The 12,791-nt window shown below is 37.0% G+C and overlaps 1 protein-coding gene across 2 annotated transcripts in view; it reads left to right on the forward strand.

Annotated features, from left to right (window-relative positions):
- The window catches only part of NDUFAF2 (NADH:ubiquinone oxidoreductase complex assembly factor 2), a 69,393-nt gene that overhangs the window by 44,599 nt on the left and 12,003 nt on the right, over positions 1-12,791 (forward strand). For both annotated transcript variants that reach the window (XM_074569058.1, XM_074569057.1), the window contains 2 exons: positions 1,546-1,635; positions 10,364-10,404. In XM_074569058.1, coding sequence (XP_074425159.1) covers positions 1,546-1,635; positions 10,364-10,404 — 131 coding nt within the window. The remainder of the gene's footprint in view (positions 1-1,545; positions 1,636-10,363; positions 10,405-12,791) is intronic.

Below are 12,791 nucleotides of genomic sequence, written 5' to 3' on the forward strand. Positions count from 1 at the left end.
GGTGTTGTGCTAACAGTAACATCAAGTGACTTCCCAACTATGCAGAATAGTGTTAATTCTGAGACTGATATGGCATCAAACCGAACTAGAGAGGTCTTCAGCTTTTATGGAAATCTGTATGGGAAGAAAATGTTTCTGTATTTTTGTTTTGATTTGTAGATAAAGAGTTTGAGAAATGGAATTACCCATGCTATTGCTGAAAGGAAATGATTTTAAAGAAAGTGTATGAAGTAAAATATGTTCAGTATATAGGAATTGTGTACTTATAAAACAAATAAGTATAAATCATATATCTTTGAACGCTCATTAAAAATATCTAATCTTGGAAACGAAATTATGCTACACTAATTTCTTTGCCTGATGGCGTATCTGAAATAGTAAAAATGTTGCATTGCTTAAAAATAAAAATAATAAGGCTAATGAAGGTACCTAGAAAAGGAATTACAGTTTCTATACAAATTCTTATTTTATTGTATTAGCTATTTAATAATGAACAATAGTCTGCAGTTTAGCTATTAACCAGAGATGGGTGAATTGTAACTCCTGACTGCAGTCAGTTTTAAAGTAACTTCTTTTGAAATACTTATTGAAAGCATACTGAAGGAGTGAACTGCATTAATCACATCATTATGAAAGAAAATATTTTATGCAGATATATGTTTGTGTTTTCTAAAAATGTCAAATTTCTCTGTATCAGCCTCCTAGGAAGGGAAAAAACTGGGAGAAAAAGCCTGCGGAATGTTGTTAGGTTTTTTTCCCTGTGAGGGATGGGGAACTTGCACATCTTTCCGGTATCTGCTAATTTAAAAAGCAAATTAAATACTCTTTCTCTGAACAGTAGTATGATATCTGACAGTCAGTCTGCTGTGTGCTACATCACTTGTTGAATCTTAATTCTTCCTCTTTGGCAGTAGTAGAATCTGTGGGTGGAATGTAGATACAGATTCTCTGCACTGGCTCCCCTTTCAATATACTGAATGTTCCCTGTCAGAGAGCTACCTAATGGTTTTTGTTTTGAACTTAGGAAATACTTAGTTTGCAAGCATATGTGAAAAGGCTCACATGCACAGAGCAGTTGCCCGTGATTGGAGATGATGACCGCTTTGGAAAGCTAGTGAGTGAACTTTCAGTGATAGGTTCTGACTCGAGAACAGCATGAAGTTTCTCATCCCTGCCCAGCAATGGTGTGGAAGATAGCCAGGTGAAGGGAAAAACAGCTTATCGATGGTCCTTCAGAGAAGCATTCTCAAAGGGAGGGAGACAGCAAGGTGGATAACTTGGCTTGAAATATATTTGTTGTTAATAGTCCAATTCAACTGTAGAACATGCAAGCTTTTGTTAAAGTTACTGAAACGCATAGTATTTCAAATTGGCATCTTGATGGTAATAATTTTCTCAATATTTTTAATCCTTCATTTTTATCCAGTAGACATCATTGCACATGTATGAATAAGTACAGTTCTTTCAAAACAATAACATAATTAGCAATTTAAATATTATATAGAAATGTATTTAACTGCCTTTTTTCTTCTTTCTTTTTTATAGGGCAGATTATACCAGAAAGAAGATTTGTAGAAGCAATAAATCGTCAAGCATATCAGTATGAAATGGGTGACTTTCCAACAGAGTGGGAAGGTAAATCCTGAATATTTTCCTTGTATTTCAAGATAACTTTGCCATTGAATGTAGATTCAGTATTTTTAATGGAAAGCCTCACTATGTGAATGGGTTATCCGTTATCTTTCATTTTGAGTAATGCAGGCTTTTGTTTAGCTGCACAGTTATTATGAATTCTTAAAGTAACACCTTTACAAATAGGATAAATTCTGTTTAGGAAGTCAGTACTTAATAAAAATGTAAATAAAGCCTGTATGATCATGACTTTCTCCTGTTAAATGTGAAAATATTTGTGCCTGAGGGGGATATGATAGAATAACCAAAACTAATTGTGTTAAACTTCCTAATTATGCATTCACTGCAGTGTTAATTTGTAGGTCAGCTGAATTATTAGTGGCACAGTGATGGGGCTCTTTTTTTTTGGTGGTGGCATTTGGTTTCCTATACTCTTCCTTGCACAATCTTGTAGGGAGTTAGAGAACCTGTTAATAATTAACCGTTTTTCCTCACTGCTACTGATGAAAATTTTATCGGAAAATTTGGGACATAAAAAGAAATTCAGGGAGATTAGAGAAGTTCCTTAGGATTAGCTGAGCAGCCCTTGGAGAAGGAGAGAAAGCAGGGAAGGGAGTATATGTTGGTCCTTGAGGCTGTAGGAGCTCGAGCCAAGTGTAGGGTTAAACATGGCTTAAAATCCAGGAGTCTGTGGCATAAGCAAAGAACCCCTGAAATACTAGATAGTCTACCCAATATTTAGCATGCTTTTTTTGGGAGAATAATAGCTAGACATCTCCCAGGAGTTGGTAGGTTTAGAGCAAACAAATTTTAAGCAGTATGAAGTTAAACTGTGGAATTCCTTGTCATTCATTATTCTGCTTGATGGAAGTTTGCATGAGTTCGAAAATTGATTACAAGAATTTGTGGAAGAAAAATCCTTCTCATACACAGATAATACTGTAGTTTGGTTTGTCAGTGAGCTGCAAATTAATGGAGGCCACAGTGTGTTTTGAGGAGAGATCTCAATATACTTGCTTTACCTCATTCTATTTCCTTTGCGCTGGCTGTTGTTCTCTGAGGGAGATGATGCTGAGGTAAGAGAATACTCATTATATCACTTCTTGGAGTCAGTAGAGAAATATCAAATGTTCCCAATCTTGCATTTTATCATTGTCATTACACTGATTCCTATGACTTTTTTTTTGTGATCAACTAAGGCTAATATCAACAGCTAAATGCTTCTCAAAGGTGTTTCAGCCCTATTAACAGCATTTGCCACCTGTGCTGAAACCACAGTAGCAATAGCTTTTGTCTTGTACTACGGCAGTACCCACAGTTAGCTGTCAAGTCTTCATCTAGTTGCACCTGGTTCTTTATTAGTCCAAGATAGCTGTCTTCTGAAGGAGGGCAGCAGTCTGGTGGGATTGTCCTTACTAAATTACCTGATGCTTGAATGGCTATCTACCTCATCCAACTTTCTGAAGTTCTACTTCCTCATCCAAAAGTTCTCCAGCCACTGCTGGTCATCTTAGGTCTCTGTGACCTCAGTGCAATCATTCTGCACCACAAGCACTGTGAAGCATATATAAACCCTCAGGTAACTCTGCTCTGCTGTAAATAAATTCTCATCTAAGACCTGCTGCTGCCTTTAAATGTCGAAAAATGCAATCAAATAGTCTCTACCTGCACTTGGCTGGAATTAACAGAAAACAACATGGACAGTCAGACTGTCTCAGATGAGTGTGGGCTAATCACCCTTTTCACAAAGGGTCTTAGACTGGTTGAACCACATTGCTGTATGAACTGTTCCTTAGGACTGCTGGAATCGGTGTAGCACTAATAAGCCTGCACTACATCTCTCTTCAGAAACCTTAGCACACATCCATGTGACTTGACAGTGTGGTACATGTGAAGGTACAGCTGTTTGGAAGGATGCTTTTGGCAAGCGCCAGTACAGGGACCTTGGAGTTAAGGGTTAGGTACCCTGTAGTATGGACTTGTCTAAAAAGATGCAGACCTGAGATGCACTTTTGCAAGTCAAGACATCTTAGTCAGGTTTGTTTTAAAGAACAAAAGACAATTGGCCTGTCCCATTTTATGAGCTGCATTTACACTTCTAAAGCTTAACTTCCTCATCTTTGTAACTCTAGTTTTTTTCATTGTGATTTTGTCAACACCAAATAGAAGGAATTCACAGAGAAAAGGAAAATTTACAGTTTGCAGATAGGTAACAGTCTTTTTAGGAATTTCTGAATTTCTCTAGAAGCAGAGAGAAATGATACATGCATCTTTGCCCCCTCTCTTCCCCTGCCCTGTGCATTTCTTAAGCAGAATAGGTGTGTAGTGCATGTTTCTGACAGATAAAAGTATGGAAATTCCACAAAAAAAGGCTAACCTGTATTTTTTGTCCAATGCCAACTTAAACATTACACACAGTTTTGTGGAAGTATAACATAACTTTTAAAAGCCCAAACTGGTACTTCTGCTGTGGGTATAGAGGCTGTTCAAAGAGCTAATGTGCCTCTGCTATATATATAAGGGATGTGGGATGCTCTGAAGTTCGGTTCATCACTACTTCTTTTATGCCTCCTGTAAAATGAAAAATTCTAAATGAGTAAGAAATGGGAAAGAATGGAAAGAGTAGAGAATTCAAATAATACTATAGAAGCCAGTTATCTGAGGGGGAACAGTTAAAAATAAGGTTTTTAGATATGGTTTGCTGAAAGGCTCATTACAATTCTGTCCCTATTTTTGTCTCTTTAAGATTTGTCTAGGAGTTTCCCAGGCCCACAAGACCCGTGCTGAAGTTTCACTCTGTATCTTCTGTCCAGGCTCATGAAAATTTCCCAATGCATTCTTTCGGTGGGCGTTCACTTTATATTTTGTGCTCTCATGGATGCTGATCATTCCATCAAATACTCTGAGACTTTGCAAAAGGATTTCTAAAATACTTCCTCTTTTATCTGAACAGTAGAAGAAGAATATAAGGTTAGAAGACTCTGTAATACTTCTTACTTCTGATTTCTGTTTACTCCTGGAAATGTTGTGGATTGTTATTGTTCTAAATCCTCTCTGCTGGGCATATGTTTACTTTCATCTCCAGGGGCCTTCTCTCCAAATCCTGTGTTATGCATTGACATTCGTGGCCTCTCTGCTTCAGTTTTGGCTGGTTCAGCATTAGCAGGCTTCTTGCCTAGCCTTCTCAGGCTTTTTACTTTAAGGACTGTACTAAGGTGTCTGTCGCCTCATTTCCTCTCCTTTTTCTTGGGATCTGCAGAGCACTGCTTTCACCTGTGCTGTCTTTGTTCTGCCAGGACTAATTTTTTTCACTTGTGGATAATTCGTAATGGCCACCTGATTTAAAAGCAATCATCCTAGCACACTTTCCCTCCCCTTGCTTCCCTACATGACACTGTGCTGACTAGAAAAGAAACCTCTTGTGAATGAAATGAATAAAAGTACTGTCCCTGGAAATACTTAAGGGCATGAGTTGTCTGAGAAGAACTTGAACAAAACCAGGGATAAAGGATTGTTTAAGGAGTGGAAGCAGGCTGTAGAGAAATTTGAAGGCAGCTGAATTAAATTGCATTGTGCATCTAAGGCATTCAGCCTGGACAGCTGGTAAACTGAGGGCCTGATTTTGATGCTGTGTTTATCAAGTTATAAACATGTAATAAGGTAACTGAGACCAAGTAGAAACCTATAAAGCAAGTAGGTAAACCAATCATCCAGAATACAGACTCAATCTGTGCAAGCTGTTTCTCAGACTCTCGAGAGCAGTGTGAGACTAAAACAAACTGTGTTTTAGTCCTGAGAGTTTAGTCAATACAGGGCAGAGGGCTTACTCCTGAAGGGTTTGCCTGGAGTTTTTCTCCTAAAGATGTTAGTTTTAAGTGCTCCACAGGATTAAATTTCTTAATTTCTCAGACCTGTGAATTTTACAAAAGCTCTGAATGTCTGTTAAGGCTTTTGTAAAACTGAAGCATGCTCAATATTAAAGAAATGGAATCATAATCCCCTGTGTTATCTTTAGTCTTAGTGTTAGTTATTTGTACACAGAAAATTACGTTGATTTTCCTTTTAAAAATCCAAATGTTTCTTTCTTTTTGTAATGTAGTTTTCAATTTAGAATTTAATCCTTATGCACAACGCGAATATTACCTGTTTTTGCTTAGGTGAAGCCTCTTATATTTTACTACAATGTGGGTGTGCATGCTTTTCTTTTTCGTGGGCAGCAGGGATGTGCACAACAGATAACCTTTCTGTAATGCTAGTTCTGAATGTTCACCTACTGTAGAATGTGTAATTTACCTCAGGACATGTCAGTAGTCCTGCTGAGAGGACATCAGCAATTTTACCTACCTATAGACATTCAAGAGACTGCATGCTTCATGCAGCATTTTATTGCCCATCTACTCCTAGTTTTGTTTTTTTTTTTTCTTTCCTGATAACATTTAGTGATTAATGGGAGTCTTAATTTGCATGCTCACTTTTACGTTCATTACAGTGTGTCATGTGCCAGTAGGAGTCTTAAAGTTCAATGAAAATCTCATGCATACTAATAAGAATGCAAATGAGTGCTGATGAAAGAATGCAAGGGTCTCAAGGTAGGAAACATCCAGCTATCTTGCAAAATTCCTTTTAGACAGAAGTAGCATTACAATGAGTACAGAATGCAGGAAGTGCCATCCGGATAAAATTAGAAGCAGCAGCATAATTAGTTTGAAACGGAGGCAATGATTCATTTTGACAAAGCTTTGGGGAGCAGGGAAGAATGTATTGGTTGTGCTCTGTACATACATGTTACCTTCTCGACTTTACCAGGTTTAAAATATCTGGGCTGACAATGGTGAGGGCATTTTGTTTTGTTGGCATAGGAAATGTGAGTGTTCACGTGGAAATCTTTTTCCAGCTATAACTGTCACTGGACACTTTTTAATTAAATATATGCATGTGTGCATATGGTGTTCAAATAATATGTAATAAAGGACATAGATGCCTGGTTTCCATCAACAAATGTTTAACTGTGGTATAAATCTGTTCAGTAATGGAAAGCTGCATTGACTACAGTGTAATGAAGAGCTCAAAGAAAGACGGGAGAGCTTTTCCATTGCTAAAATATATACACTGACTATATTTATCAAAGAGAATCAAAATGTCTTAATTTCAAGATATCATTTAGTTGTAGTAGATTTTGTTAAAATTAGTTCTAACTCAGTAGTAAATCACTAGTTATATTTTTGTATACATTCATTCTTCCTTTAATTGTTACCATGAATTTCTCTTATGCCTGAGTTATGAGGTGTTGGTGGTTTTTTTGAACCTTGTGTTGGATGCTCAAAATATTGTTGATAACTCAAAAAAAATCGAAAGGCTTTTAAAATTTTCTGTCTGAAAGGGAACCACCTGAAAACTGGTGGCGATTAACTATATTGGAGTCCTCCCATTCTTCTCCCCAAAGACTGAGGAGTGGTCAGGTAAATATTAGGAAAATGTATTGCTTTTGAAAGACTGATGAAACTATTAGATGCTGAAGTATAATATACTAAAATAAACTCAGTTCAGATGATTTTTTCTCTGCTTTTAATTTTGTAGTGTATCTTGATCTGTGTTCTACATAGAATATTTCAGAAATGGATTTACACAGAGGGAATATTATATATTAAAGCTGACTAACTTCATCTTATAGCTATAAAGAGTTTTTCCTAAATTTTGTTACTGTATTTCTCCCTCAGGTACATTGCAGTGAAGGAATCTTCTGTTAAATAATGATTTTCTAATGCAGCTCATTAGAGATATTAAAATGAGTTTACCTGTAGTAATTTGGAAAATAGTATCCAATCTTTGTGTCAGCAAGTTTTATTTAGGGTTAAACTGAAAATGATTTGTGGTCCTGACATTTATTAGAAAGAAGGAAGGCTGATAGCTCCTATAAAAGCGTGCATTCAAATGCTTGTTATAGATGGAAAGAAAAACAGCACCATGTTATAACTGTGTGCGTTATTTATGTATTTAAATAGGTACAGTCTGATAATGGCATGTTGATATGTGAAATCTTCCTAAATTAAGGATTGTTTTTTTGCTTTTGAGTGTTGGTACTAATTGAGATCAACTAATGACTGAAAATGTGTTGTGTAACGCTCCTTGCTTCACCGCTTTTGTTCATAGGACACGTGTCATTGTGTTACCCTTCACTCTTCAGTCTGTGGCTTGTTAAATCAAGGCAGATAATTAAATGATAAAATCTTTTAATAGAAGTATTCCATTCATTTGAAAATCACTAGTTAAATAACTGCCTAAAAGTCCCATCTGCTATTGAAAGAAAATCTATTGCAATGATTATATTTCAGCAATAGTTTCTAACTGCAGCTTAATTTTTGTAGGATTTCAAGTTTTAAGAATTTCTCTTTAAGAACCACGAATTGTGATCAGGTAAAATGCAGCTGGTGTTTTAGGAAAATACTGTCAGTTTCAAAAAAATTAAGGAATTTTTAGGTGCTGAGAGCTGTAGAGTTGAAACCATCGGTACTGTACTTCCATGCAATATAAGCAAGGCATAGCAAGGCAGAAGATGATACTTTGTTGTAAGTAATCCCTTAAATTTTGATGGTTTAATTTTTTACAAAAAAATTTTAAACTACTTTTTTCTTCAGCTGTATCTTTTATTGGTTAGTGTTTAGTATACCTACTTCACTATACGTGATATATCTACCACTTTCTTGCTTTTCTTGATGACGTTGGAACTGTTGCAAAGTATGGACAAAGATGAATTCAGTCAGGAAGAAAGGCTTATGTGCTATAATTTTCTCTAATAGCATCACTGGTCCTTTGACAAAGATTGTCTACAAGGCTGCCAGCTGGGAAGTGTCAGTCTCAGTTGTGCCAGTTTTGTCTCTGATCTTACCAGATTCTGCATTTGGAAATTGTCATAAAATTTACATGTTTGAAAATGCTGCAAGTACATGCAAAATGTTTTCTAGTTCTATAGATTTAATAAAAAGTATTTTGGATTATCTTAATGGGCTGTTTTTCTTTCCAGTAATAAAACTTTTTCAGAAAAGGTGATGTTAACTGTTCAGTGCTCAGTTGCTTTTCCACAATGGCAAATTTGGATCTAATCTTTGTTAGGGCGAAAAGACCTCTGAGAAGAGCCGGCAGGGACTGCTTTTAAGAAAAGATCTTTGAGAATTTCATGTAAAAGAGCCCGTCTTCAGAAATTGCCATCTGATAGACAAGAACCAAAAGTAATACCTTGCCTTCATATCATTACAGGTGTTTTACTATTAACTGTGAGTTAAGGCTGTTGGCGCTGCCATCACGGCCAAATTCCAAGCTATGTAATGCCATTTTGTCTCTCTTAATTCTGTTCTTATATTAATTGTAAGCTATTCCTCCTAAAACCGGTTTCATAATGTTGCTGAAGCAGAGTGGTGTTAGTGTTTTACCCTGTGTGTAGTTGCATTTTCAGTAGTGAGGTGACGTTATGACTCTATGCAGCTTTTAGTGTTTTGGACTTGCTGTCTGACTCGTTCCTTAGTTCCCCTCAAAATACAGCACAGATGGTATTAGAAAATTAAAATTTGGAATAGTTCCTTCTTAAAGCATTTCTGAAACTTTATAGACAACTACAGGTCAGATCAGGAGTTTGACTGGGTGATAATGAAAATGTCATTTTTGCTCTAATTTTCAAGCACAGTAATGAAAGTCTTAATTATCCAAATAAACATAAAAAAGAACATTTTGCCATGTCTCGGCACTTGGAACTGGCTTTCCTTATGTTTGTCCTTCTGTTCATTACTAGCCACTTGCATTCTGCTACTCATTCATTTGAAAATTTTGAGCGGAAAAGACAAGCGTCTACAAAATATACAACCCAGTACCTACCAATTGTGTGGACTGAAAAGGCATGAAAAAAGGCTATAGTAGTGATGCTTTTAAAGTGTGACGGGTATTGCATTGTCCACAGTCAGGTAACTTGTTTATCTAAATAATGCCTGTAATAGTTGGAGCTATCTCAAATAATTCATGAACTGAATGAAGCAAGACCCGATGTAGTGCCGCTTCTCTGTCTGCAGTGGAGTCCCTTTGGGTTGCCACCTCCGGTCAGTCCCATGCTAGCCGACAGCGTTTGCAGTGGGAGCGGGTATAAGTGTTGGTTCATCATGGAAAACCCGAGCCACAGGACAATTGTCGCTGCCACTGTTTTCATTCCTCTGCTGTCTTTTCCAGTGTGAATTGACTGAGAGATGGAGGGAGCCCTCCCTTGGTTGCCATACCTCCCCCTCCATGCAGCGGGTAGTCCCACACAGCGGCAGGTCAAGGTGCAGTTGGGGCTCCGCAGCCCCTCAGTCACTTTTGGGGCTGTATTATGCATCCTTGTACAGGAATTTTAGGTGGCACTAACATAAATAGGTTTTCAGCTTTAACAATGCCTGAGGCATATGCAGGATTCCTTTTTCTCCAGAGTGGTACTTTTCAGCAGTCATCTTGTCATTTTCTCAGGGTGAAGCTCGGTGCTGTGTAGCAAGCTCAACAACAGGCCTGGGCCGTGAGCCCTGAGAGTATTGACACGGGAAATAACATCTTGGGTCTTTTATATTTTGGGAAATAATACGGCTTTCCAGGTTGTGGCAAATTCTATTTTAATTTTTTATATCAACATTTGCTTTCTGTTACAAATTCATCATATTTTCGAGCTTTAATCCTGTCTGTAATCTTTGAAATAATCTGTTTGAATTTTCTTTTGCAGCATGGATAAGAAAAAAGAGAAACGATCCACCCACCATTGAGGTGAGAGAGATGAAGTGTCTTTAAATTTTCAATTGTTGTAATTAAACTACAATAATTAATTTACAGTGGACTAATCTCTCCATTAATTTGTCACTTTTGGGGGAGAATTTAATATATTGCTTGCCTAATTGACAAAATTGTACACAGACTAGATATCTAACACTTAGGAAAAAGGAAAACAAATGGAAATATAAACTCCGAAGTTCTTTAGTTGTTACTTTTATCTACGTGAATTCTTTAAGATGACCCGTGTAGATACTTTAAGATGATTGTGGCCATTCATGAGTTTCTTTACTTAAATGAATTCTGAAATTGCTGCTATGAACTTTTAAAATAGGTCCTCTATGTATTAATGCAAGGTTTTTTTCGTGGTAGTTGACATTAAAATGCAGGTTTCAAGTCCAGTTGCCAGTGGATTCATCAGTACAGGAAAACAAATTGCACTAAGATTTTACAATGCTAATGAGATGGGGGAGTTGCAGCCATGATTTTTTTTCTGTAGGTGGTTTCTAATGGTATGAAGCAGGGAAATACCCCACAGTCTTTCATGCTGATGGTTTTCTAGAGAGTGGAATGAGTCTGACTGTTGATCTGTACAGATACAGATGCACGCACATGTACTACACGCCATGGGTTTGCATTACGAGTTGTGAAGCACCAGCTAGGAACGAGTGAGCAAATGAGGCATAGTTTACTACAAATATTCAAACTGACACCCACAGAGGCAGATACTTGCATCAGTAGGAATAACTGTGTCAAATTCAGTGAAGCTATGTTGGCATGCTCCAGACAAAGATTTGGTCACTGAGGTCTTCTGGAATATACTGGTTTGTGAAAACTTGTCCTGCCTACCTCTGTGTTAGGATGACCTGGGGAAGCTTTTCAGCTGATGTTTACAAGCTGTAACTCGCTGAAATGAGCTCCCACACAACTTACAGCTTTTCAACTAATTCTCTCTGCCTCTGTTTCGCACTTGCCACTCAGGTTGTAGAGATAATAAGGGCTATAATACATGCATGAATGGACGAAGTTTAAGTTAAATTTATCCTCAAAGCTTTTTAGGACTTAAATTAACAAACTTTTCTTTGCATTAACATTTGGGGAAGTATTAAGTGTGATTTTTTTTTTTAATTTTTTAAATTTTTTTTCTCCTCCCTCGTCATCCTAGTTACTTGTGCAGAAGTGATACTACAGCACTGGTTCTGTCTAAGCTTGAACTTATCTCCTTTTAAGTAGCTCTGGCTCATTCTAACAATTCTACATACAATTCTAAGTTGTAGCATACAACTTTTACTGTTGAAATTAGCACTTCATGTGATACTTGAAGATGGGGAGTGTTGCATATCTTTTGTCCTGTCATTTCCTTGAGCCAGACTGCCATGATAACTGTGCTAAGATAAGCCTTCTCTGGAGAACACAGGCAGCTTTAGTTTGGAATTTGTGCTATAAAACTCCTCCTGGTGCTGGAGGTGTTGGTTCTGCTTCAAAACAGGGAGCAAGGAGTCTCCACAGGCGAGAGGACCATGGGTCAATAGGGTTCTAAATGTTTTACCTTCCAGAAAAAGCAATTTAGGGAGAATGAAAGATTATTGGGAGTAATGGTGCATTCAGAGTTACAGGACTGCTTATGCCTTCAGTTTGAAGAGGTAATAGAACTGAAAAATAATTTAGCAGCTAGGTACTTTACCTGCAGGGCTGCGCATTGACCTTATCAGAGCAGAAGTGATACACCAGAAATTTGAAAAGTAGTTATCTTTTCTTTCAAGTAATCTCTACAAATTGTTTTTTTCTTGTATAAGAAAAGGTAGTTCAAATATATGTACGTTAAAAATTCTTGCTAATATTTTGAAAATAATGCAGCCGTCGCGTTTTAAATATGTGACAGTGCAGATTAATTTTTTTATTCTGTATTAGTGTAGGGTGATATCTGTGACCTACTTCTCTCCTGATTTCAAAGTGTTACACCACAAACCCTTATACCACAGTATTGTTATAATTACACTGGTGAAGTACATACAGAATACTGTTTGGTCCCTATTTGTAGGACTGGTTTGCTTTAGTGTTTTAGCTACATAAACTTTACTGGCTGCTATTCTGTATTATATTCCTTTTTTGACAGTAATGCTGATATGGTAAACTGCTGTGTGACAGCAATGGAACAAGGGAATATTTATGACCATATTTCATGTTGAAACCCTGTATAACAAATCTCCTCGTTCTCTCACATGTGTCTCATGAGACTAGGCTATTTCTGAAAAAGGATGCAAAGTCCACAAATTTTGCATTTTTGCTTTAATGACATTTTACTGTCAACATCATATTGTAACACCACAAAACAGCATTACAGTTCCTAAAGCATAAGTTTCTGGAGCTGTGCCTATTGAGAC

This window comes from Larus michahellis, chromosome Z (genome assembly GCF_964199755.1).
Source record: "Larus michahellis chromosome Z, bLarMic1.1, whole genome shotgun sequence".
Classification (NCBI taxonomy): domain Eukaryota; kingdom Metazoa; phylum Chordata; class Aves; order Charadriiformes; family Laridae; genus Larus; species Larus michahellis.